Below are 23,937 nucleotides of genomic sequence, written 5' to 3' on the forward strand. Positions count from 1 at the left end.
ATCATGAAAATATGCGTTTAAGTGTGTATTTTTTTTTAATTGAAAAAAAATTATAACCTGTCATAATAATTTATCTTTTTCTTTTATTTTTATCAGGCACAAGTTAAGGCAGCCCCGTACAGCAAGCGCGTGGCTGGCCAAGAAATCTTCTACCGTGGTTTTTTTTGAGTTTTTTTAAGTGCGGAGGGGGAGTTACTAGAAGAAGTACTTGCCTGGTGTTTGCATCCTGTTGTGAAAGTGCAAGTAAGATTATTTGCATGTCTTTTTTTTCTTCCTGAAACGAGACTACCGTTATTTGACTTAATTAGCATATAAAAAGTAGATATTAGGATGTTTATCAAGCTAATTAAGCTAGCGAGCTAGCTGGATGGTCTCCATTCATTCTCGGTGCAGGCCATCTGCTTCTGCTCTTTGTCACTGAGGAGATGCTAGCGTTAGCATAGCTTTGCCACAAAACATGTTGTCTAACGCGTAAATAGAAATAACGTCCGCTGCTGTTGCGTCATCTACGTGGATTGTAGATTCATCCAAATGTTTTGTAGCAACCGTGCGACGTGTAGTTTCATCCTCCACAGCAGCGATTTGCATCAAAAATCAACCTTCAGCCAGAGAGTTGCCTTTAAATACGCATGTGACCTTTTGTTTAAGGCTGCCAGGCATTGTGTTGTAAAACGGAATCTCCATTAAATCCAGCCAAGTTTGGTTTTTAACTGCAAAATACAATGTAATTTAAAATCTCATATATAGTTAATTAACATTTAAAACAAAATAGTGCAGTTTGTGATGACTGAATGTGTTTAATTGGAATTATTGCCCATTGTTTGGATTTTCATCAGTTGGTTTGCCTGTGAAATGCCATAATATACAAAATATTAGACATTTCCAGAACCCAAGAGCAGCAGTATTTTTCTTTGATATACAAAAAAAAAAAAAAAACACCTGTAGGTTGTTAGGCCTTGGTGACACAATTGCATATCGTTTCTGGACTTGACACTCATCACTTTGCTCTTGTTTTCCCAGCGGCGCGTGTGCTGTTGTGTGTGCGTGTTGTGTGTCTGCGAGGTGTGTTTGCAGTCAGAGCGAGTTCAAGTATGAAGAGGGGCAAGAAGGCAGAAGAGGCTGCGGCTGCAGACGGGGAGAACGACGGAGGCTCCGGTACTACAGCACTCACTAATGCATTCTGTTCTCTGCATGTTAAAACTAGTAAAGACATGTTTCCCTTAACAAACTGTAACGTGCTTATCTTCCACCACACAGCTGCCGCAAAGAAAACAAAGAAGGCTAAGGAGCCAGAGGCGCCGATACTGTACGAAGATCCTCCCGACAAGATGACCAGCAAAGATGGACGCGACGCCAACATGAAGATCACCTCCTGGAACGTCGACGGCTTGAGGGCCTGGGTGAAAAAGAACGGCCTGGATGTGAGTCGGCCGCAAACAAGAAGTGATCTGCCAACTTAAAAGTTTTGAGACTTGTATTAATAATTGTGAACTGCTTGTTTTCTTCCTCCCAGTGGGTGCGTGAGGAGGCTCCGGATGTTTTGTGCCTGCAGGAGACGAAGTGTGCGGAGAAATCCCTCCCTGCTGACATCACCTCGATGCCCGAGTACCCTCACAAGTACTGGGCCTCGTCCGAGGAGAAGGAGGGCTACAGTGGCGTGGCCATGCTCTGCAAGACCGAGCCTCTCAAAGTCACCTATGGCATTGGTGAGTGGCGTCAACACCGGGCCTTTATAGCAGACCAGTATCATTGGTCTGAAGTCCTGCAACCTACACGAGGAGCTAAATGGAAAAATACAATTTCTTTAGATTACTGAGCATAAATCTATAAACTAAATTTGCTAAGTACAGCTTTGAGCTGATAACTTTTGAAGTGTTTCAAATGTTTGTGGATTGCATGAGAAGACATCTAAGGTTAAGTATCTCTAGACATTTAATCTGGTTACAGAAAAAGTTAAATTATGCTACTACTATAAATGACTGATTTGGTGAAATCCTTCCCTTCAATTAACTGAACCGTCTCTTCCAATCCTCCAGGGAAAGAAGAGCACGACAAAGAGGGCCGCGTCATCACCGCCGAGTTCCCCAGCTTCTACCTGGTGACCGCCTACGTGCCAAACTCCGGGAGAGGCCTCGTGCGCCTCGACTACCGCAAGACCTGGGACGAGGACTTCCGGGCGTACCTGAGCGAGCTGGACATGCAGAAGCCCCTGGTGCTGTGCGGCGACCTCAACGTCGCGCACCAGGAGATCGACCTGAAGAACCCCAAGGGGAACAAGAAAAACGCCGGCTTCACCCCCGAGGAGCGCGAGGGCTTCGGCCAGCTGCTGGAGTCCGGCTTCACCGACAGCTTCCGCGAGCTCTACCCGGAGCAGGCCAACGCCTACACCTTCTGGACCTACATGATGAACGCCCGCGGGAAGAACGTGGGCTGGAGGCTCGACTACTTCATTCTGTCGTCCAGCCTGCTGCCCGGCCTGTGCGACAACAAGATCCGTAACAAGGCCTTGGGAAGCGACCACTGCCCCATCACCCTGCACATGGCTGTGTAGGCCATCGGCTACTGCTTTCTTACTACTTCTGCTCCGACTCGTTCAGCAGGAGCAGCGGTAGCTTCGTTATCTTGTACTTTTAACTTTGTTTTTCCAAATCAAAACGGCTCCACAGCACATATCATAAAGCCAGTTCACCGTATTCATACAGTTGCAGTTTTGCCAGTAAACCCAGTGGTGTGCACCTCTCCCACCAAGCTATTTTCTAAACATGCAACACTAAATACACAAAGATGTCTAACCTGATTTTTTTTTTAACAATGACCCCATGACTGGCTACTACTGCCGAGACAGACCTCCGCCCCACGGAGTCTGCATTATGTGTTTGTTACTCATGTGAAGTTTAACCACTGCTGATAAGAAAACGTTTTAAGCCTCCTTTCATGTAAAACATGCCCACAATAAAGACTGGATTTATGTAACTTCTTCTCTCGTTATTTGAGTCGAGATGATCAGACAGGAAAAAAAGTTGTATCATTGCATCTCAAAAACACACATTCCTCTGCTCAGTCTGCTTTAATCCCAACAAAACCTAGAAGGTAAATGCATTCAACATGAACCTTTTCTTGCTAGAACATTATACTAGATGCCGTCCACTGCAATTGCATGAGACTAAGTCAATAAACCACTACTATGTCCATTTGAATTCCAAAAATCTCCATATCTATAAGTTAGTCTTGCCTGACTACTTTGACTTCATGATATGGGTTCGTTGATGCATTTTCAGGTTATACGACTGCCTGAATCCCTTCCCACACTCGCCACAGAGGTACGGTTTCTCCCCCGAATGCGTCCGCTGGTGTCTCTTCAGCCGGTTGGCGCTGAGGAAGCTCTTGTCGCACTCCGTGCAGGCGTACGGCCGCACGCCGGTGTGGTAGCGCAGGTGGATGGTCAGGTAGCAGGACTGCGTGAACTTCTTGCCGCAGTGGGGGCACTGGAAGGGCTTGTGGCCCGTGTGGAAACGCTCGTGCTTCAGCAGCTCGGCGTGGGAGAAGAAGCCCTTGCCGCAGTCGGAGCAGAGGTACGGCCGCTCGCCCGAGTGCGTCAGCTCGTGTCGGATCAGCGTCGCCTTGTAGACAAAGCTCTTGTCGCACTGCGAGCAGCTGAAGACGTTCTCCCTGGTGTGGCAGCGCTCGTGCTTCTTCATGTTGCGCTCCCTCTTGAAGCTCTTGCCACAGAAGGAACACATGAAGGGCATTTCCTCCGAGTGGATCTTCATGTGGCTCAGCAGGCCCCCCTTGTAGAGGAAGCCCTTGCCACACTGCGTGCACGTGTGCGGCCGCTCCTTCTGATGGATGCGCTGGTGTGCGGTGAGCGCCGCCCGGTAGGCGAAGCTCTTCCCGCAGTTGCAGGTGTGCACCCGTTCCTCCTGGTGGGTCTGCAGGTGCCGGTTGAGGTAGCTGAGGCAGCTGAAGCCCAGGTCGCAGCGGTGGCACTTGTACGAGAGCTCCACCTTGTCGGCGTCCTCGCCGTGCGTCTTCAGGTGTCTCACCAGCGCCGACTTCCAGGCGAACGCGCGGCCGCACTCCGAACACAAGTACTCGCCGTTCTCCATGTGGGTGCTCTTGTGCTCCCGTTGAGCCACCAGGGACTTGAAGAACTCCCCGCAGATCAGGCACTCGTACTTGCGCCCGGTTTTGTGCGTCTGCTTGTGCCTCTCCAGCGACTGCTTGAAGGAGAAGCGCCGCCCGCACTGGGAACACAGGAAGGGCTGCTCGCCCGTGTGGATGCGCTGGTGGGCTTTGAGCAAGGACTGGAACTTGAAGCTCTTCTCGCACTCTGGACAACCGAAGCGTCCCTCTTCGTCGGTGAGGGTCGAGAAGGCCAGCTCGCCGTCCTCCGTCTCAGCGGGGTGGACCGTGTCGATGTGCTGCTGGACCTGTGCTTCTTCCGAGTGGCTGAAGGAACACTTGGGACAGGAGAACGACGCTGATGAGCCGTCTGCTACAGAACCTGGAGAAAGAAATTACGTGCTTACATGATGGCATTTAGGATTTCATGGTTCTAAGTCCCATTAAAAGGTTTTTTGTAAAATTGCAAAGTCAGAAATTTGTTTGGAAGAAAGTTAAGAAATGTCCTCTTTTAAATAAGAATAAAAGACCTAGCCTAACCTGTAATATATCCGATATAAAATAATAAAGCAAATCTTCATATAACTGAAGGCATATGAATACTTTCCAACTAGTCATTTTGGGTAAAATTCTATCTTGATGTGAACAATTTGAGCAAATTTTTGTCATTATCCCCCCCCCCCAAAATAAAAAAAACTGCCAAAAATGTTAATTGGCAGTTACTTGTTTTTTAGTATCTTACATTAATTTCAAAGAAAATTTGGCAATTTGGTTTTTGCAATTTCATTTTTACCGTTTCTACAAATGTCTGGGTAATTATTAATTCCTTTCAGGCCTGTAATCTACGCTTAGCAGGTATTTTGTTGTTGCTTTTATTATTTTTATGTAATGGAGTGTCTTAGCTCTCTTAATTGATCAAACAATGGTTTTTCTGAAAGTGAACTCACTCTTACAGCCGTCCTTTGAGGAGACCGTGGGCGACCCGTAAGAGTGTTCTGCACTGATGGAGAGAAAGGAGAAATAAACATGAGGGGCTTCATCTGCCTGGCGTCCCTCCTCAGCCACCATACATCCAACTTCATTACGTTTCTGAGCTAACCTGGAATAAAACTGAAAGAACCCGTTTGTGAGACGAGGACGACGACAGATGGTTTTACCTGTAGAAAGGCTTCAGCTCCGGCGGTTCGGCCCTGGCCATCTCCTTCCGTCTCTTGGTTGCCATGCGCTTCTGTAAATTTATCACTTGGATCTTCATCGTGGGTTTGCGTTTGCGCCCACTTGTGCGGACCTTCAACAGGGAAACAACTTCATTTTGGAGTTCGGGGGTCGTGCCTTCAGGCTCCGAGGTGACGCGCTCACCGCTCTGAACCTCTGGATCTTGACCGCCATCATCATCCGTCTGCAGCTGGTGGTCGGGTTCGGCAGGCGGAACAGGAGCCTCGGCGGCGTTTCCGTCCCCTATCACCGCCTCCGGCCCGCCCTCGGGGTTCTCTGCAGACTGGTTTGCATTGTGATCGTCACCGTGCGTTCTCAGGTGCCTTGCGAGCGCCAGCTCCCAGTTGAACGTCTTGCTGCACTGACGACACGTGTAAACGCCGTCGTCCATGTGCGTCTGCTTGTGCTCCGTGCGGGCCGACAGCGAGTGGAAGGTCTCCTTGCAGATGACGCAGGCGTACTTGCGTCCGGTCTTGTGCGTGTGTCGGTGCCGGTCGAGGGACTGCCTGAAGGAGAAGCAGCGGCCGCAGTCGTTGCAGCGGTGGGGGCGTTCCCCGGTGTGGATGACCTTGTGGGCGATAAGCGAAGAGGCAAACTTAAATTTCTTCTCACAGTCTGGGCAGTCATGAGGTCCCACAGAGATTTTTTGTCCGGAAGGCACAAAGTCGTCCTTGTTAGCCTCTGGAAGGATGATGTTTGACGATTCACTCGCAGTTTTTTCTCTGGTTGCATTTTCACCCTCTTCTTCCTCCACGGTCGTCTCAGCAGGAAGCACCACCAGCGAGTCCGTCTCTGTTCCCTCGAAGCAGGTCTCTCCCATCACCACCTCGATGCCCGTGCTCGCGTCCAATTCGACCTCGGCGTAATCCGTCACCGTGATTATTTCGACCGCCACGTCGTCCACCAATACAGTGTGAGTGTCATCACAGAGGCCCTGCAGTGGATCCGATGGGTTGGGTTGTTCTGCAGCTTTTGCCGCTCTGCCGGGCGGAGCTGCAGCGAGGGAGGACAGGATGCTGTTGCCCATGCTAGAAGGTGGAACTGCAGGCAAAAGAACAACAAAAAAGAATTACTAGTTATATAGAGCTCCATCAGTGAAACTAAATCGACGCAGTTGAGGGAAGTGACCAACCGTGCTGCTCTAAATGCCCACAGTGTTTGTGGTGCTGGAGTAAATGTTTCAGGTTTGTGGGCTCAGAGACTGAATGCAAACAATCCTCCAACATGGAGCCCTCAGCTCCAAGCCAGGAAACCGTCTGTGGGAAATGCAATAAAACACACATGAGAAAATATGAGAAAAAACATTTCAACTTCAAAAACGGGACACCAAGACATCACATTTGCACACGAGAACACCTGATAGATACATTACTAGCCAATAATGCTTTGCTCCCTACCAGTCTGAGCCAAAAATCACACCTCTCACCTGCTCGAGGTCAGGAACAGGCAACAGCTGAGCAAGCCGACACAAGAACTCCGAAAAAAGCATCTGCAAATCACTGTCATATTGAGGTCCGTACTCGGCAGGGAAGACCTCCTTTGAAAAGAGACGAAGAGACAATTTTACTGCAAAGCTTAAGTCGGGTATCTCTATTTTTGCAGCTACACAGAAGGGTCATTCTGTGTCATTTCATCAAATGCCTCCCACCTGACCATCTCAGAATGTCCTGAAAAAATTCAAGTACAAAGACACACTTGTTAATAGGACAAATCCAAAATATTAGGTCTCTACTCTCAACAGTTTTCTCATGGCATCATGCTTGGCATCATGCTCTGAAAAGCCATTTTTAAACAGCAATATCTGGAAAACTATCTCACCTGTGGCCTTCAAAATTTCTACAGTGTATATATGTTACTAATAGCCTCCAGACATGAAATATCAGGGGTGTAGCTCAATGATAACCTAGTATGGTAGGTACTTAAAATGAGGCTTGTTGAAATAAAGTAGTACATTTGAAGGATGGCTGAGCTCCCATTTTTGCAGATAAAAGACTTCTATCACTTCTGCCTCTATCTCTGGTGTTAGCTTAAACATTCTACAAAATATGGTTTCTCTCAGATGATTAGTTTCACAGATATTAAGGCTCAAAAATGGAAGTAAGCACATCTTTCCCCAACTTCAGAGTCATATTCCAAAAAACTGACAACACGTATCAGGTCCAAACTTACTTTTTTTGAAAGATCATATTCTTGTTAAAATCACATTAAAAAATCGGGAGGGTGTTTTGCCTCAATTTGTCGCAGTGATTTTTTAAAGATCCTGAGATTGGTGGGGTTTTTGTGGCCGGTTTTGGTACTGCATGTCCTAATATCCTACTAGTTAACATCACTGCAGCACAATTCAATTGTGTTTTTTACCATTTACCAAAGACTTACATGTGACTAAATGCTACTGATAAATTTAGCCTCATGAAAACATTAAAATGTAGCACAGTTGTAGTTACAGAGGCAATAAGTCCTTGAATGTGAGACATGCTGAAAGCAGCTTTTAATGTCTTAAACCATGAACAAAAATAGCATAATATTGAAGACTGTACATTTTGTCATACTTTAAGTATATAAATTACACAACCAAATCAAATAATAATCTTCATTTGAGCATTAAGATTTTACATTACAGTAGAAAAGTCTCCAAAGTTTGATATTGAATAACAGTTTTCCTCTAAACTACCCTTCATTCAATGATGTTTCATGAGAAAACTATTGACAGTAGAGACCTAATATTTTGGATTACTCCTATTAACAAGTGTGTCTTTGTACTTGGATTTTTTCAGGACATTCTGAGACGGTCAGGTGGGAAGATTTTCAGAAATTTGATGAAATGACACGGAATGACCCAGAAGTGTAAGTGATGTCGCCTCACCGAGAAAAAGTCTTGCTTCTCCTCTGGATCTTTGAGCAGAGTTTGAATCAACTCGTGAAATTTAACCACAACATCCTCCTCTTGTGATTCTTTAATCTGCAGTCAGGGTACAGAAATGACACATATTACAAGTTCACTACTGGATAACTGATTACAACAGACACATAGTGACCCAAGGGGCACAAATGTTACAAAATAGAAATAATCTGGACTGTAGGCACTTACGTCTACCAGGATGGGGTGTTGCGGTTTAATCATCTGGTCCAAATGGGACAAAATGAAGTCAGGTTCCACAAGCTGCTCACTTCGGCACAACTCGAGAATATACTGATGAGGAGAAACAAATATATCTGCTAGTATTCCCAATGTAATTCACAAATCAGCAGCTGTCTATAACTATTCTTAGTTGCCTGGATGCCTTGTGTCCTCCACTAGTACCCACCCTGGCTCTTAATCCCACATTAAGTTGCCTCTTGTGCTTGTTCATCAGCAACTCTGGGACCACGTCCATCACCACAGAGGCAAACTCTGCTACTTTCCAGTAGTTTGTGACATCTTGTTTCTTCAGAACCTGCCACATGGAGGCTGCCATGAGCTGCAAAGGTGGGACCAGGAGACGCAGCGACGCCAGAGGTAAGGGCCCACCTGGAAAAAACAGAAAGAGCATTCAGACTGAAAGTGAATTTAGCAGGTTATCTGTCTATACATTATGGGGAGTCAGACTGGGGCTGTGAATTACAGTTATTCTGGGATTAATATGGTCTCGTATTCATTTTTAATGTTTTTAATTACATACTTTATTTTTATCATTTATTAAAGGATCCCTATTAGCGTATGCCGTAGCAGTTTGCTAGTCTTCCTGGGGTCCACAACAATTAATACAGTCGTATGATAACTTTAACAGTTAAAATACATTACAAATACATTACAAAATACATTGTAAAAGTGTAGCAAGAAAGTACATTAGAAAATGCAGCACAATATACATTATAAAAGTCCAGCTCATAGTGTACTTCACTTAGTAAACAAGTAATAAAACAATACAGCTTAACCAGTATCCTTGATTATCATCCCGGACATAAATCTCCTTTACAAAGTAGCCTTACTAAAGTCGTGTGTGATTCACAAACATAAAAAAACACAACGAATGCGTGGAAAAGTAGCCTAAATGTCGATATGTTGCCCACGCTCGTGTATTTTGTTTATTAGCTGTTGCGGAAACATGCGATGCGTTTTGAATGCAACCTCTGAGTGCGCGTTCAAAAACAACAATGATGCTCAAACGCGGCTAGCCACAGTTTCTTAATAAATATGCACGCTAAATGCTTTGAGATGCATACTCAAACAGGTGAAGGTGACGTCACTGCTCGAAGATAAATCCATAATGCTAGTTTACCGTAATAATCTGGCTCAGGGTAAAGTTAACGTTAACTTAAAAGGTATCGCAGACTCTCCCAACAAAGTTGCTTTTTAATCCTTCTCGGGGTTTTTACCGGCAAACAAACCTTTGGAAATGGCCGCGAAGTCACTTGAGTCCATCTTCTTGCGCCCGGTTTTGGAAAATTCGAGTAGCTAATGGTTAGCTGCTGTGAGCTAAGCTAAGCTAGCCACAGTTTACACTAAATGTATGACAAATATTTGACTGAAGTGAGTAAGTAATTCCACCGAAGCTCCAAAACGTCTCCGCTCAGTAAGCGAGACACCACAACCAACATTAAACGTAAACATCCTAAAAGAAAAACAGTTAACGTCCGCTAGCTACATGGTGGAATTGATTTGTTGTCAGATGCTTCTTCTTCTCCCATTTTTATTTTACGGCAGTGACACTTTTTGTCGTGGTCGCCACCGCCACCTGCTGGAGATCCTTATTCCTGCAGCTTACTCCCAAAATATCAGTATCTTTTAACAGAACCAAGCAAGCAAGCAAATACTTTTTTAAATTATTAATAATTTACTAAATTTGATTTTTTTTATATTATACATTTGTTTGAATGTGCTTCAGAAAATATATTACATCAGAACAATTGAATCAGCTAAATTAATTGTGCAACCCATCATCTTCACGTCAGCTAGTTCTGTCAAACGTGCACATATGTGTTACGTAAGGACTGAGTCATGAGTTAAAGTGTAGAATGATGCGAGAAAGTCTCTTAAGTCCAAAGATTACATTAATTCATGCTTAACTTGCAAAAAATGTTATTATGAAAAATAAATAGATACATTTTTGGAAGTTATGAGTCGATTTAGAATATTAGAAAATATCGCGATTTTTACATGATTCAACTTTTTTGCCTGCCCCCTAATGTAAACCCAGTGTGTTCATTACTCGCTACTCTGCCTCCCCAAAACACACATTTAGCTGCTCTTTTCGGAGAGGTATTCCATCAAACTCTCTTAAGCAATTCTTGCCCAAGCAGCCTCGCAATTTTTATTTATCACTACAGTATTCCCTTTTTTGGTTATGATGGGTTTGTACTCCTCGGACAGTTCCATCAATCATTTTTGCTCTGCGGGTGAAAAAAACTCAGCTCGTGTCTTTTCATTTGCATTTACATTTAGGTCATTTAGCAGACGCTTTTGTCCAAAGCGACTTACAATAAGTACATTTGTCAAAAGAAGGAAACAAGGAAACCACAACGTATCATTGCTGATAAAGTAAGAGCTAAAAATAGAACAAGTGTTCCTCATCTGAGTAAACTAGTACTTCAAGAGCAACAGTGCTATGATCAGAGTGCTATAGGTAAGGGTTTTTTTGGGGGGGGGGTTTTTTGGCCATTTTCTCGATGATTCGACATTCACGGTTCTGGGCTGGCTTTATATCCCGTGAACGCACGTTACACACGACAACGTTAACCTGGCTTGAATAAGCCTCAACAAGGCTTAGCTGGAATGGAATGGGTTTAGCTGCAAGTGGAAGTTGGCGTTAGTTCTAACCAGGCTTAACCAGGTAAGCGCCGCCTTAATTAGCGAGTTTGGTTGAAGACCCCTCTGGACACGTGTATGACAAGAGAATGTTGACCATATTCTTGATGATTGGGGGTGCTGGGTGGAGGTCATGTGACAGGTGGCTGGCCAGCACCATCTCCCAGGCCTCAATCAGACGAACGTTCACCCCTTTGAACACGGCCCTGAGCACCTTGTTGTACTGTTGCGTGTGCCAGTCGCTGTTGTTCAGCGACACGGAAAGCTTCAACGCTTTGGAGTTCCCGGTCCGGATGACGACCAGCGTGCCCGGCGCCCTGTCCAGCAGCCGCACCACCGCCCTGCGGGTTCTCTGCAGCCTCCGGATGTAGACCTCCATGGGGAAGGTGCAAAAGTGAGCCCAGATTCCAATGACCACAACAGTGTCGGGGCCTCCGATTAAGCCGTCTAGCTCATTGGCGATGTAACGGAGCTCGCTGGTTGAGACAGGGACGATGCGGATAGGAGGGCCGTGGAATCTGGACGTCATCAAGATGTTGTTTGCATAGTCTAAGGAGATGTAAGGCCCGGCTTTCTTTGGGCTGTGAAGGTCAAACTCCTTCAGACCTGAAAGGATCACAGATTAAGTATCAGTATGAAAACCATCAAACTGCCAGAAACCCATGTGGATCAGCTACCTGGTATTAGTGCGTTGAGGTAGTCAAACCACTGTCTGACGGTGGAGTCTCCGTAGATGTGGACTACTTTGCCTTTCAGACACTGTGTGGCGGTTGATGTGTTGAATTGGCGAACTGTGGTGCCATCTAGTGGTCGCCACACACTCTTGTAGTAATAACCAGAGGGTTGGGATGTCACAAGGCTGCTCTTCACCGCCGGTTGACCTGAGAGGAAGTTAAAAAAAGACCAAAATAAAAGGTATTAATTGTATGAACAATGCCGGAAGAAAGTGGAAGAAGTGGCAAATTTGCGACTTTTTTTCTCTGAATATTGCCCCCCTCTCTCTGCTCCGTATTAGTGGAAGAATTAGGCAGACTGACTGTAAATGTAAATTGTGTTTGTACTGAAGAGGAAATTATAAATAAAAATAAAATATATAGAAAATTGGTGAATGCAGCAAGTTAACAACTTAGGAACAATGAATATTATTAATTATTATTATTATAGGCAGTGGTGGCAGTAATAAATATGCTTTACCTTCCTTTTGTGGCAAAACGGTGACACTTGCAGGTCCCGAAGGCTGAATGGAGATTTTCAAGTTAACACGACTGAAGAGAAGCAGACAAAATATATTTCTTAAAACACACGACATCAACAACATAAATACCAATAATGATGGCCTACTTTGCAGTTCTCCTCTCTACGGAATATTTACAGTGCCTTGAAAAAGTATTCATACCCCTTGAACTTTTTCACATTTTGTCACTCTACAACCACAAACTTAAATGTATTTTATTGAGATTTTATGTGATAGACCAACACAAAGTAACACATAATTGTGAAGTGCAACGAAAATGATACATGGTTAACAAAAATGTAAGCAAATAAAAATCTGAAAAGTGTGGTGTGCATTTGAATTCAGCCCCCTCTACTCTGATACCCCTAAATAAAATGCAGTGCAATCAGTTGCCTTCAGAAGTCACCTAATTAGTTAATAGAGTCCACCTGTTGAATGATCCTAGGAGCTATGTTGTCCGGGGCTTAATGCCCCTGGTAGGGTCTCCCAAGGCAAACAGGTCCTAGGTGACAGGTCAGACTAAGAGCGGTTCCAAAGCCATTAATGAAAAAGATAAAATCAAGGAAGTTCACGTCGCCCGGCTTGGCGTTACCGGGGCCCCACCCTGGAGCCAGGCCCGGGGTTGGGGCTCGCAGGCGAGTGCCTGGTGGCCGGGTCTGTGCCCACGGGACCCGGCCGGGCACAGCCCGAAAGAGCGACGTGGGCCCGCCCTCCTGTAGGCCCACCACCCGCAGGAGGGTTCAGAAGGGGCCGGTGCGGTGGGATTTGGGTGGCTGTCCTGGGCGGGTGCCCCGGCGACCCAATCCCCGGACGGTGACTCTAGCCATGGGGACATGGAATGTCACCTCACTGGGGGGGGGAAAGAGCCTGAGCTAGTGCGGGAGGTAGAGCGCTACCGGCTACAGGTAGTCGGGCTCACCTCCACGCACAGTCTGGGCTCTGGAACCCAACTCCTTGAGAGAGGCTGGACTCTCTTCTACTCTGGAGTTGCCCGCGGGGAAAGGCGCAGAGCTGGTGTGGGCTTGCTTATAGCCCCCCAGCTCGGCCGCCATGTGTTGGAGTTTTCCCCGGTGAACGAGAGGGTCGTTTCCCTGCGCCTTCGGGTCGGGGATAGGTCTCTCACTGTTGTTTCGGCCTACGGGCCAAACGGCAGTGCAGAGTACCCGGCCTTCTTGGAGTCCTTGGGAGGGGTACTTGAGAGTGCTCCAACCGGGGACTCCATTGTTTTACTGGGGGACTTCAACGCTCACGTGGGCAACGACAGTGTTACCTGGAGGGGCGTGATTGGGAGGAACGGCCTCCCCGATCAGAACCCGAGTGGGGTTCTGTTATTGGACTTCTGTGCTGGTCACGGTTTGTCCATAACGAACACCATGTTCAAACATAAGGGTGTCCATCAGTGCACATGGCACCAGGACACCCTAGGCCGGAGGTCAATGATCGACTTCGTGGTTGTGTCATCTGACCTCCGGCCGTATGTTTTGGACACTCGGGTGAAGAGAGGGGCTGAGCTGTCAACTGATCACCACCTGGTGGTGAGTTGGATCCGCTGGCAGGGGAGGAAGCTGGACAGACTTGGCAGACCTAAACGTGTTGTGAGGGTCTGCTGGGAATGTCTGGTGGAACCCTCTGTCAGGGAGGTCTTCAACTCCCACCTCCGGGAGAGCTTTGACCAGATCCCGAGGGAGGCTGGGGACATTGAGTCCGAATGGACCTTGTTCTCTGCTTCCATTGTTGACGCGGCTGTTCGAAGCTGTGGCCGTAAGGTCTCAGGTGCCTGTCGTGGCGGCAATCCCCGAACCCGGTGGTGGACACCGGAAGTAAGGGATGCTGTCAAGCTGAAGAAGGAGTCCTACCGAGCCTTGTTGGCTCGGGGGACTCCCGAGCCAAGGAATACTTCGAGGATCTCCTCAACCCCACTGTCACGTCTCCCATTGGGGAAGCAGAGGCTGGAGACTCAGAGGCTCATCCACCCATTACCCGGGCTGAAGTCACCGAGGTAGTTAAGAAGCTCCCCGGTGGCAAGGCACCGGGGGTGGATGAGATCCGCCCTGAGTACCTCAAGTCTCTGGATGTTGTGGGGCTGTCTTGGTTGACACGTCTCTGCAACATCGCGTGGCGGTCAGGGACAGTGCCTCTGTACTGGCAGACCAGGGTGGTGGTCCCTCTATTCAAAAAGGGGGACCGGAGGGTGTGTTCCAACTATCGGGGGATCACACTTCTCAGCCTCCCCGGGAAAGTCTATTCCAGGGTGCTGGAGAGGAGAATTCGGCCGATAGTCGAACCTCGGATTCAGGAGGAACAATGCGGTTTTCGTCCTGGCCGTGGAACACTGGACCAGCTCTATACCCTCCGCAGGGTGCTCGAGGGTTCATGGGAGTTTGCCCAACCAGTCCACATGTGTTTTGTGGACTTGGAGAAGGCATTCGACCGTGTCCCTCGTGGTATTCTGTGGGAGGTACTTCGGGAGTACGGGGTCGGGGGCCCTCTGCTAAGGGCTGTTCGGTCCCTGTATGACCGGAGCTGGAGCTTGGTTCGCATTGCCGGCAGTAAGTCAGACCTGTTCCAGGTGCATGTTGGACTCCGGCAGGGCTGCCCTTTGTCACCGGTCCTGTCCATTATTTTTATGGACAGGATTTCTAGGCGCAGCCGTGGGCCGGAGGGGATCTGGTTCGGGAGCCACTGGATTTCATCCCTGCTTTTTGCGGACGATGTGGTCCGATTGTTGGCTCCTTCGAGCCAGGACCTCCAGCATGTCCTGGGGCGGTTTGCAGCCGAGTGTGAAGCAGCCGGGATGAGGATTAGCACCTCCAAATCTGAGGCCATGGTTCTCGACCGGAAAAAGGTGGCTTGCTCCCTCCAGGTCGGGGGGGGGTTCCTGCCTCAAGTGGAGGAGTTTAAGTATCTTGGGGTCTTGTTCACGAGTGAGGGAAGGATGGAGCGTGAGATTGACAGGCGGATCGGTGCAGCGGCTGCAGTAATGCGGTCCCTGTATCGGTCCGTCGTGGTAAAGAGAGAGCTGAGCCGAAAGGCGAAGCTCTCGGTTTACCGGTCAATCTACGTTCCTACCCTCACCTATGGTCATGAACTTTGGGTCATGACCGAAAGAATAAGATCCCGGATACAAGCGGCCGAAATGAGCTTCCTCCGCAGGGTGGCGGGGCGCTCCCTTAGAGATAGGGTGAGGAGCTCCGTCACACGGGGGGAGCTCGGAGTAGAGCCGCTGCTCCTCCACATCGAGAGGAGCCAGTTGAGGTGGCTCGGGCATCTGCATCGGATGCCCCCTGGACGCCTCCCTCGGGAGGTGTTCCAGGCATGCCCCACCGGGAGGAGACCCCGAGGAAGACCCAGGACACGCTGGAGTGACTATGTCACCCGGCTGGCCTGGGAACGCCTTGGGGTCCTCCCGGAGGAGCTGGGGGAAGTGTCTGGGGAGAGGGAAGTCTGGGCGTCCCTGCTCAGGCAGCTGCCCCCGCGACCCAGCGGATAAGCGGAGGAAAATGGATGGATGGATGGAGTCCACCTGTGTGTAATTTAGTATCAGTATAAATACAACTGTTCTGTGAAGGCCTCAGTGCTTTGTTAGAGAACACTAGTCAACAAAGAGCATCATGAAGACCAAGGAACTCACCAGACAGGTCAGGGAAAAAGTTGTGGAGAAGTTTAAAGCAGGGTTAGGTTATAAAAAAATATCCAAAGCTTTGAACATCTCAAGGAGCACTGTTCAATCCATCATCCAAAAATGGAAGAAGTATGCCACAACTGCTAACCTACCAAGACATGGCCGTCCACCTAAACTGACAGACTGAGCGAGGAGAGCACTAGTGAGAGAAGCTGCCAAGAGGCCCATGTTCACTCTGGAGGAGTTGCAGAAATCCACAGCTCAGGTGGGAGAATCTGTCCACAGGACAACTATTAGTCGTGTACTCCACAAATCTGGCCTTTATGGAAGAGTAGCAAGAAGAAAGCCATTGTTGAAAAACAGACATAAGAAGTCCTGTTTGCAATTTGCCACAAGCCATGTTGGGGACACAGCAAACATGTGGAAGAAGGTGCTCTGGTCAGACGAGACCAAAGTAGAACTTTTTGGCCTGAATGCAAAGCGCTTTGTGTGGCGGAAAAGTAACACTGCTCATCACCCTGAACACACCATCCCCACTGTGAAACATGGTGGTGGCAGCCTAATGCTGTGGGGATGCTTTTCTTCAGCAGGGACAGGGAAGCTGGTCAGAGTTGATGGGAGGATGGATGGAGCTAAATACAGGGCAATCCTGGAAGAAAACCTGTTGGAGGCTGCAAAAGACTTGAGACTGGGAAGGAGATTCACCTTCCAGCAAGACAATGACCCTAAACATACAGCCAGAGCTACAATGGAATGGTTTAAAACAAAGAATATTCATGTGTTAGAATGGCCCAGTCAAAGTCCAGACCTAAATCCAATTGAGCATCTGTGGCAAGACTTGATAGTTTCTGTTCACAGACGCTCTCCATCCAATCTGGCTGAGCTTGAGCTATTTTGCAAAGAAGAATGGGCAAAAATGTCAGTCTCTAGATGTGCAAAGCTGGTAGAGACATACCCCAAAAGACTTGCAGCTGTAATTGCAGCGAAAGGTGGCTCTACAAAGTATTGACACAGGGGGGCTGTATACAAATGCACACCACACTTTTCAGATTTTTATTTGCTTAAATTTTTGTAAACCATGTATCATTTTCCTTCCACTTCACAATTATGTGTTACTTTGTGTTGGTCTATCACATAAAATCTCAATAAAATACATTTAAGTTTGTGGTTGTAGAGTGACAAACTGTGAAAAAGTTCAAGGGGTATGAATACTTTTTCAAGGCACTGTAAGCTTTTTTGTTTTTTTATGACCTGCAACGTTACAGTTGAGTCTCATCAACATATTTGATACCTGAAAGCTTTCAATCACCAACATCTGAACAGGGACAAGAAGGTGAACAGAGAGTTTAGTTTGAGGCAGATATTTCCCTCTGGAGTTGGTTTAGACCAAACTAGAGCCAAAAGGAGTAATACTAATCCATCTACATTTACTGGATGTAAATCAACGAGATGATCATTTGTCAAAACACAATAAAACAAATGCAGTACCTCAGGAAGAGCGTCTTCTCCTCCTCGCTGATGTTTTCCTTGTATCCTCCCACGGTGTGGCTGATCCTGGTGTTGCAGCTCAGAACCTTCGGCTTGTAGCAGAACCACGGCTCACCCGTATGGAGGTCGGTGTAGTTGCAGAGCGGTGTCCCGGTCGGTCGCAGGCAGACGTTACAGACGGTGGTTTCAGACAGCGAGCCCGAGCGGAAGAGACTCTTGAAGATGACCCTGTCGGGCTGCTCGCTGTTCAGCCTGTTGAGGACGCTGACGGCCTCGCTGGGGTGAATCAGCGTCACCTGATCGGATGGAGAACCAGAGAGTTCAAGTCTAATCATATTCAGCCATATCAATAAAAGGGGGGATATTAACCCTACTTGAAGCTCCACACTTTGTGAACCAATCTGATCTCCATCTAAATGTCTGTTCACTAAACCCCGCCAAGAACAGTGTTCGTCCAATCAAAGCTTAGCAACTGTTGCTAGGCACGTCAACTCTGAAAGCTTCGGATGTCTAAATGTCATGTTGAAATGGTGAAAACTAAGAGATCGATGCAACTGAAGTGTTAAGAGAAAACCCAGAAAAGTGCATCATAGCATTAGAGATTCATTCTGTTTGTCTAATGTCTGCTAATTTTAGCATGAATAGCTAAGCGGCAGTAACCTTACTTACAACACCAAGGGGTGTTTAAAGGGTAGGTAATAATACAAAAATTAACATTCACGATTCAGGTTTAGAAGCATTATGTTACATGTTTCTATCACACTTAATGGACTAAATAGCTTTACACTACTAAAGACAACAAATGATTACACCGTTATGATTACAAACGTTTCTTTCTATTGTATATTGCCATGCAGGAATTGAACATTAACAGGCGTAGCAACAGTATCTAAGGATCACCTCAACCTGTGCCTCTCCTTCCCAGAGTAAAGAGAACACAGCAGAGTAGCTCCCGTTCAGATGATCCACCACTTGCCCGACTACGCCTGCACCGAGCTTCAGGCTGTGTAGCCGGGCGGTTAAGACATCTCCCCCAAACGTCTTGGGACGGCCCTGGAAGTCAGATATTTGGATCATCACCTCCAGCTGATCCCCTACGTGCCACCATCCTCCTCCCCGTCCTGGGAGAATGCGGACGTTGCTGTGAGCTGGATCACTGGTCTGCTTCAGGGAAACAGGACCTGGTGATCTAGGAGGTTCTGGCCAAGCAGTGGAGTCCAGTAGGTGGCGTTCCTCCAGAGCGTCCTGAGGGGAGAGTGGCTGGAAGGTGCAGAAGCCACGATGGATTTGAGGGTCAGAGAAATCTCTCTGGACGTTGACGGTGGAGTTGAGTTTATGCTGAAACTGGCAGGAAGTCGAGAGAGAGAGAGAGAGACAGTGATGAAGATTATTAGAAAAGTAACCCAAAAAAAAAAAGGGAAAAAGGGCGAAAAAAATTCGGCCCCAAAGATTGAAATGACTTTGGCTACATAATTATTCAATTAAATGTTATTAATAGTGTTGTACCACAACAGAAGTTATCTCAGGACACTTAACACATTGAGCAGGAATAGAATACTTCATTTTCAGAGGTAATACATTTTCAAAGTCCCAACATCACCCAGGGGAAAGTTTTACAGCAAAAGTGGTGAGAAAAAACTGCCTTAACAGCCTTTTAGGCAGAAATCTCGTGCAGCCCAGACCCTTGGGTTCCAACTGCATTTGGTGTTGGTAGTAGTACAGCAGTAGTAGTCGTAACAGTAGTGGTAGTATTCACAGAAGCAATAGTATCATCAGTAGTAGTTCATGGCCGCAGCATCTGTGTATTCCATTAAATAAATGGAATACACAGATGCTGCGGCCATGAACGGCGGAGTGGTACATACGCAGCCGACCCCGGTTCGAATCCCGGCCGGAGGTCCTTTGCTGCATGTCACATCCCCTCTCTCTCTCCTCATGTTTCCGATCTATCCACTGCTAATAAAAGGCGTCTATGCCTCAAAAAAAAAAAAAAAAAAAAAAATGTGTTGCTTAAATGTATTCTTTCAGAGCAAAAGAGACTTTTTTCATTCCCCTCGGAAAAATGATTCCATGAAGGACAATTTAAGCATCACTATTTAGGCTGAAATGAACTTGGAACAAATCAATAACAGAGCGTGACAGCTGTCCTTTCTGTATTTGGCAGTTCAAACAGTTTCAGTTAGTAGCTTTAGGACTTTACATTCACAGAGCTTTTGTAGGAGTTGATCTCTGACCCCAGTAAGGTCATTCAACTGCAAAGCCCTTTCCTTCAGTGAGCGGCTGTTTGGTTAAAAAAAAAAAAAAAAGACATATTTGTGATCCATTTGTTAAGATTTAGTCCTGAACAAGAAGGAATGTGAACCAGTAGGTTTGAACACACGGAGGGTTTTGGTCTGACCTTCAACTAGAGGAGCTGCTGCTGTCAGCAGATCAAGGTGCAGATTGGAGAAGGGTAATACATATAGATTTATATATGTAACTGTATTTCCTCAGGTGTGCCTCAAGGCTCTGTCCTGGGGCCCCTCCTCTTTATCATTTATCTCCTCCCCCTTGGCAATATCTTCCGCAAACATAACATCACTTTTCACTACTATGCGGATGACACCCAGCTCTACTTCGCCAGCAAGCCCACTTCCAACCTGCCCCCCTCCTCCTCCCTTACCGACTGCTTAACTGAAATAAAATCCTGGTTCACTTCAAATCTACTAAAACTCAACTCTGACAAAACTGAGATTCTTCTCGTTGGCACACAATCAATACTCTCCAAAACCAACAACTTCCCCCTCACCATTGACAACTGCTCCGTTTCCCCCTCCCCACAGGTTAAGAGTCTGGGTGTCATCCTCGACAGCACACTTTCTTTCCAATCTCACATCAATAACATCACCCGGTCTGCTTACTTCCACCTACGCAACATCAACCGCCTCCGCCCCTCCCTTACTCCCCATACCACTGCTATCCTTGTCCATAGTCTCATCACTTCCCGCCTGGATTACTGCAACTCCCTCCTCTCCGGTCTCACCCATAAATCCCTGCACAAACTTCAACTGGTCCAGAATTCAGCTGCCCGTGTCATTACCAGAACCCCCTCCATCCACCACATCACTCCCGTCCTACAGCAGCTCCACTGGCTCCCAGTCAAGTCCTGCATTGACTACAAAATCCTCCTGTTAACATTCAAAGCCATTCACAATCTTGCCCCCCCATATCTTTCCAATCTTCTCCATATTGCCATCCCCTCTCGCACACTCTGTTCATCCTCCTCCATTCTGCTGACTGTCCCCCCGGTCCGTCTTACCACCATGGGGAGCAGAGCTTTCAGCCGCTCTGCTCCCCGGCTCTGGAACTCTCTGCCACCCGAAATAAGGAACATCAGTACATTTTCACATTTCAAGTCCCGACTCAAAACACACCTGTTTAAGATTGCCTTTTCCCTCTAACCGAGCTTCCTGTCCATACTTTACTTTACTCTTGTGTACTTTTGTGGCTTCTTTTTATTTTATTTTATTACTTCAATTTTATTTTATCCTATTGTGTACTGTACATTGTCTTTTATTTACTGTAAGGTGACCTTGAGTGACAGAAAGGCGCCTATGAAATAAAATGTATTATTATTATTTATTCACAAAGAAGAACACTCATACCTGCAAACTCATGAGCGTTGAAAAAAGGTGACAAAATAAACCAAATTGTGATTTATTGATGCAAATTTAGCATTCTGGTGAACTCTAAAAAGATAAAAAGTTAAAAAGACAACATTTTCTTCTGGTAAAAAAAAGAAGGATTTTAATTAACACCAGCTTTCAAATGGTTTAAGTGTACCTGGAGTGGATGAAACTTAGAATTAACTTCAAACTGCTGTAGTGGGAGCTGTGGCTGGTGAGCAAAAACAACCTTTTGGCCTCGACAAGCCAAAAAGTTGAAAGTTACTTCCGTTGCCGCGTCATTTGTAAACGCTCAAAAAAGACGTGACGTAGTGGAGACGCCCAAGGCGACACGCCCGGCGGATTTAACGAGCTCAAAGCGTAGATCCAAAGAAGATAATCGCCAGTAGTTGCTCGTACGAGGCCGCCATTATACACATCGACATGTTTATGATGCAGCAACTTCGCTTGTGGTTGAAGAGTCGTGTAAATATGCGGGACGAGCAAAAGTTCACCATTCATATTTGTTTTGATGCATCGAGCGAATCAGATTTCCGGCGCTCATTGATAAGTTGGCACGGCCGCCCATGTTCTGCAAAGCCGGGGGACGGTTTGTGCCATATTTTGACTCTCCTTTCTGCCATTTTCTGTGTAAAAGGAGCTGGCGAATTCCGCCAAAAGGTGACTATTTCGCAGATTTTTGAGCCACACTGCATTTGGCAATATCCTGAAATCTGACTAATATTCAACATTTCAAACCAGGTCCATCCGTCTTTTAAAACTTTTTCTATTTAAAACCGATTTCTTACCTCAGGAACCTCCGTGTTACGTAGCAGAAAGATTACGACAAAGACAACCAGGAAGAGGAAGATGGCACCGTACTCCCTTCTACCACAAGCTCCGGCCTTCATTGTGGTCTTCGTCTAATGGCTGCAGGATACTGGGAGCACTCTGTCTGATTAAACAAAAAACAAACTGACAGCTTGTTATGCTAGAGAATATTTACTTGTTAAACAATTGTGAAACCCTGCTCATGCAAATATTGTGACATCAATCCAGTCACCCTAGAAAGTCCTCTGATCAAACATCAGGTAAACCAAACAGCTGCTCTGTTAAACATCTTCTGGAGAAGGACCAACAGACCAATGTTAGATTGGGTCAAACATAGATGAACTTTCATCTTCATTTTCTGGTTATATCTGGACCCATTTAAATGAATCCGTCTGTCTGCGATAGCATCACAATGCTACAAGGTATGTAGTTAGGTAGGTTAGGACACAATGCCCCCTTGCATTGTGTCAGCGCGGAAGCATAACTTGGGTTTAAGGGGGAAGGAAGTGGAAAAGAGGTCATTCACTCCCCCACACTTTACTGATTTGCCAAGCAAACACGGATGAAGTTCCGTTAAAGTCAGCTTGAGTTGCAGGTGTTGACTTGGCAGAACATATTATACAATTTATATGGAATTCTCAAATGGACTTTCTGAAAGTAAGTACAATGTATTTATAATGTCAGGACAGCTGAGTCATTTGCCATTTTCCGAAAAAGGCTCAAGACTCACCTGTTCAGACTTCACCTCGACTAGCATGACCCACTAACCCCCCCCCCCCCCAAAAAAAAAAAAACCCTTACCGAGGAACTAACACTTGTTCTACTTTCAGCTCTTACTTTATCAGAAATGATTCGTTATGGTTTCCTTGTTTCCTTCTTTTGACAGATGTACTTATTGTAAGTCGCTTTGGACAAAAGCGTCTGCTAAATGACCTAAATGTAAATGTATTGCACTTTTCACAGCATACAACAGCACGGAGCACATTACATAGTAAAAAAATTAATCACCCACTAACACCCCCCCCCCCCCCCCCCCCCCCCAAAAAAAAAAACCCCTTACCTATAGCACTCTGATCGTAGCACTGTTGCTCTTGAAGTACTAGTTTACTCAGATGAGGAACTAACACTTGTTCTACTTTCAGCTCTTACTTTATCAGAAATGATACGTCGTGGTTTCTTTGTTTCCTTCTTTTGACAGATGTACTTATTGTAAGTCGCTTTGGACAAAAGCGTCTGCTAAATGACCTAAATGTAATGTAAATGTATTGCACTTTTCACAGCATACAACAGCACGGAGCACATTACATAGTAAAAAAAATAAATCAATACACAATAAAGTACACAATATTAGGGCACACCTGGCACTTTTGGACCTCAAGGTATATATTTATGGTAATACTTTTACTCGCATCAAGTTTTGAATGCATTATTTTTATAAACTGATCATATTTTCCGGGCTGCATGTAAATCCTAAATCAACAGAGTATCCAGTAACTATAGTCGTGTAAATGGAGTACAAAGTACAACATTTCCATCTGAATCGTAGCGGAGGAGAAGTAGAAAGTAAAAATGTAATTGAAGTATTTCAACATTTCTACACATGTAGAGTATATTAGAATGGTTACTGGTGACATTTAGCTTTTATGATGAACTTAAACTTCAAGTTTACTTTATTTTAAGCATAATGTGACTTACCTCAGGAGAGGTTCGTTGAAGAACACACTGTGTAAGTTGCCTTTGCTCGACTTCCTGATGAAGTGGATTTGAATGCAGCGACGACAGACGGCACTGCAGCAGGAATCACCGTCACAGCTAACATATGGTACGTCATATTGTTGTTGCCTTAGCTTCTAAAACACACCCAAAACAAGTACATGCTGGAAACAGTGTTACGGTGCATGGCTGGGTCTTTGGCATTTATGACTCACCAAAACTAAAACCATGACAAACAGAGGAAGAGGTAGAACAATTCCTGATGGAGAAAGCGCTGCAACAG

At 46.2% G+C, this 23,937-nt stretch overlaps 4 protein-coding genes across 4 annotated transcripts in view; 1 reads left to right on the forward strand and 3 right to left on the reverse strand.

Moving 5' to 3' along the window:
- Positions 1 to 23,937, reverse strand: part of LOC311032187 (uncharacterized protein) — a gene marked incomplete at its 3' end in the record, with an annotated part of 228,111 nt that overhangs the window by 163,452 nt on the left and 40,722 nt on the right. The window lies entirely within an intron of this gene.
- On the forward strand, positions 148 to 2,973 carry apex1 (APEX nuclease (multifunctional DNA repair enzyme) 1). The gene is made up of 5 exons (XM_084038937.1): positions 148 to 243; positions 1,021 to 1,155; positions 1,258 to 1,421; positions 1,514 to 1,706; positions 2,037 to 2,973. The coding sequence occupies exons 2-5, from the start codon at positions 1,092 to 1,094 to the stop codon at positions 2,549 to 2,551; spliced, it is 936 nt and encodes a 311-aa protein (XP_083895063.1). The 5' UTR covers positions 148 to 243; positions 1,021 to 1,091; the 3' UTR covers positions 2,552 to 2,973.
- On the reverse strand, positions 2,618 to 10,002 carry LOC311032272 (uncharacterized protein). The gene is made up of 9 exons (XM_084038934.1): positions 9,706 to 10,002; positions 8,643 to 8,845; positions 8,426 to 8,527; positions 8,201 to 8,296; positions 6,764 to 6,874; positions 6,470 to 6,593; positions 5,280 to 6,378; positions 5,070 to 5,122; positions 2,618 to 4,504 (listed from the first exon to the last, which is right to left on the reverse strand). Exons 1-9 carry the CDS (start codon positions 9,737 to 9,739, stop codon positions 3,237 to 3,239), a joined length of 3,090 nt encoding a protein of 1,029 aa, XP_083895060.1. The 5' UTR covers positions 9,740 to 10,002; the 3' UTR covers positions 2,618 to 3,236.
- LOC311032231 (NXPE family member 3-like) lies at positions 11,160 to 23,807 on the reverse strand (the record flags this gene model as incomplete). The annotated part of the gene is made up of 7 exons (XM_084038867.1): positions 23,637 to 23,807; positions 21,920 to 22,061; positions 18,367 to 18,810; positions 17,467 to 17,762; positions 12,317 to 12,387; positions 11,800 to 12,003; positions 11,160 to 11,728 (listed from the first exon to the last, which is right to left on the reverse strand). Exons 2-7 carry the CDS (start codon positions 22,019 to 22,021, stop codon positions 11,160 to 11,162), a joined length of 1,686 nt encoding a protein of 561 aa, XP_083894993.1. The 5' UTR covers positions 22,022 to 22,061; positions 23,637 to 23,807.

This window comes from Eutrigla gurnardus (genome assembly GCF_963514095.1).
Source record: "Eutrigla gurnardus genome assembly, chromosome: 21".
In the NCBI taxonomy this organism is placed as follows: Eukaryota; Metazoa; Chordata; class Actinopteri; order Perciformes; family Triglidae; genus Eutrigla; species Eutrigla gurnardus.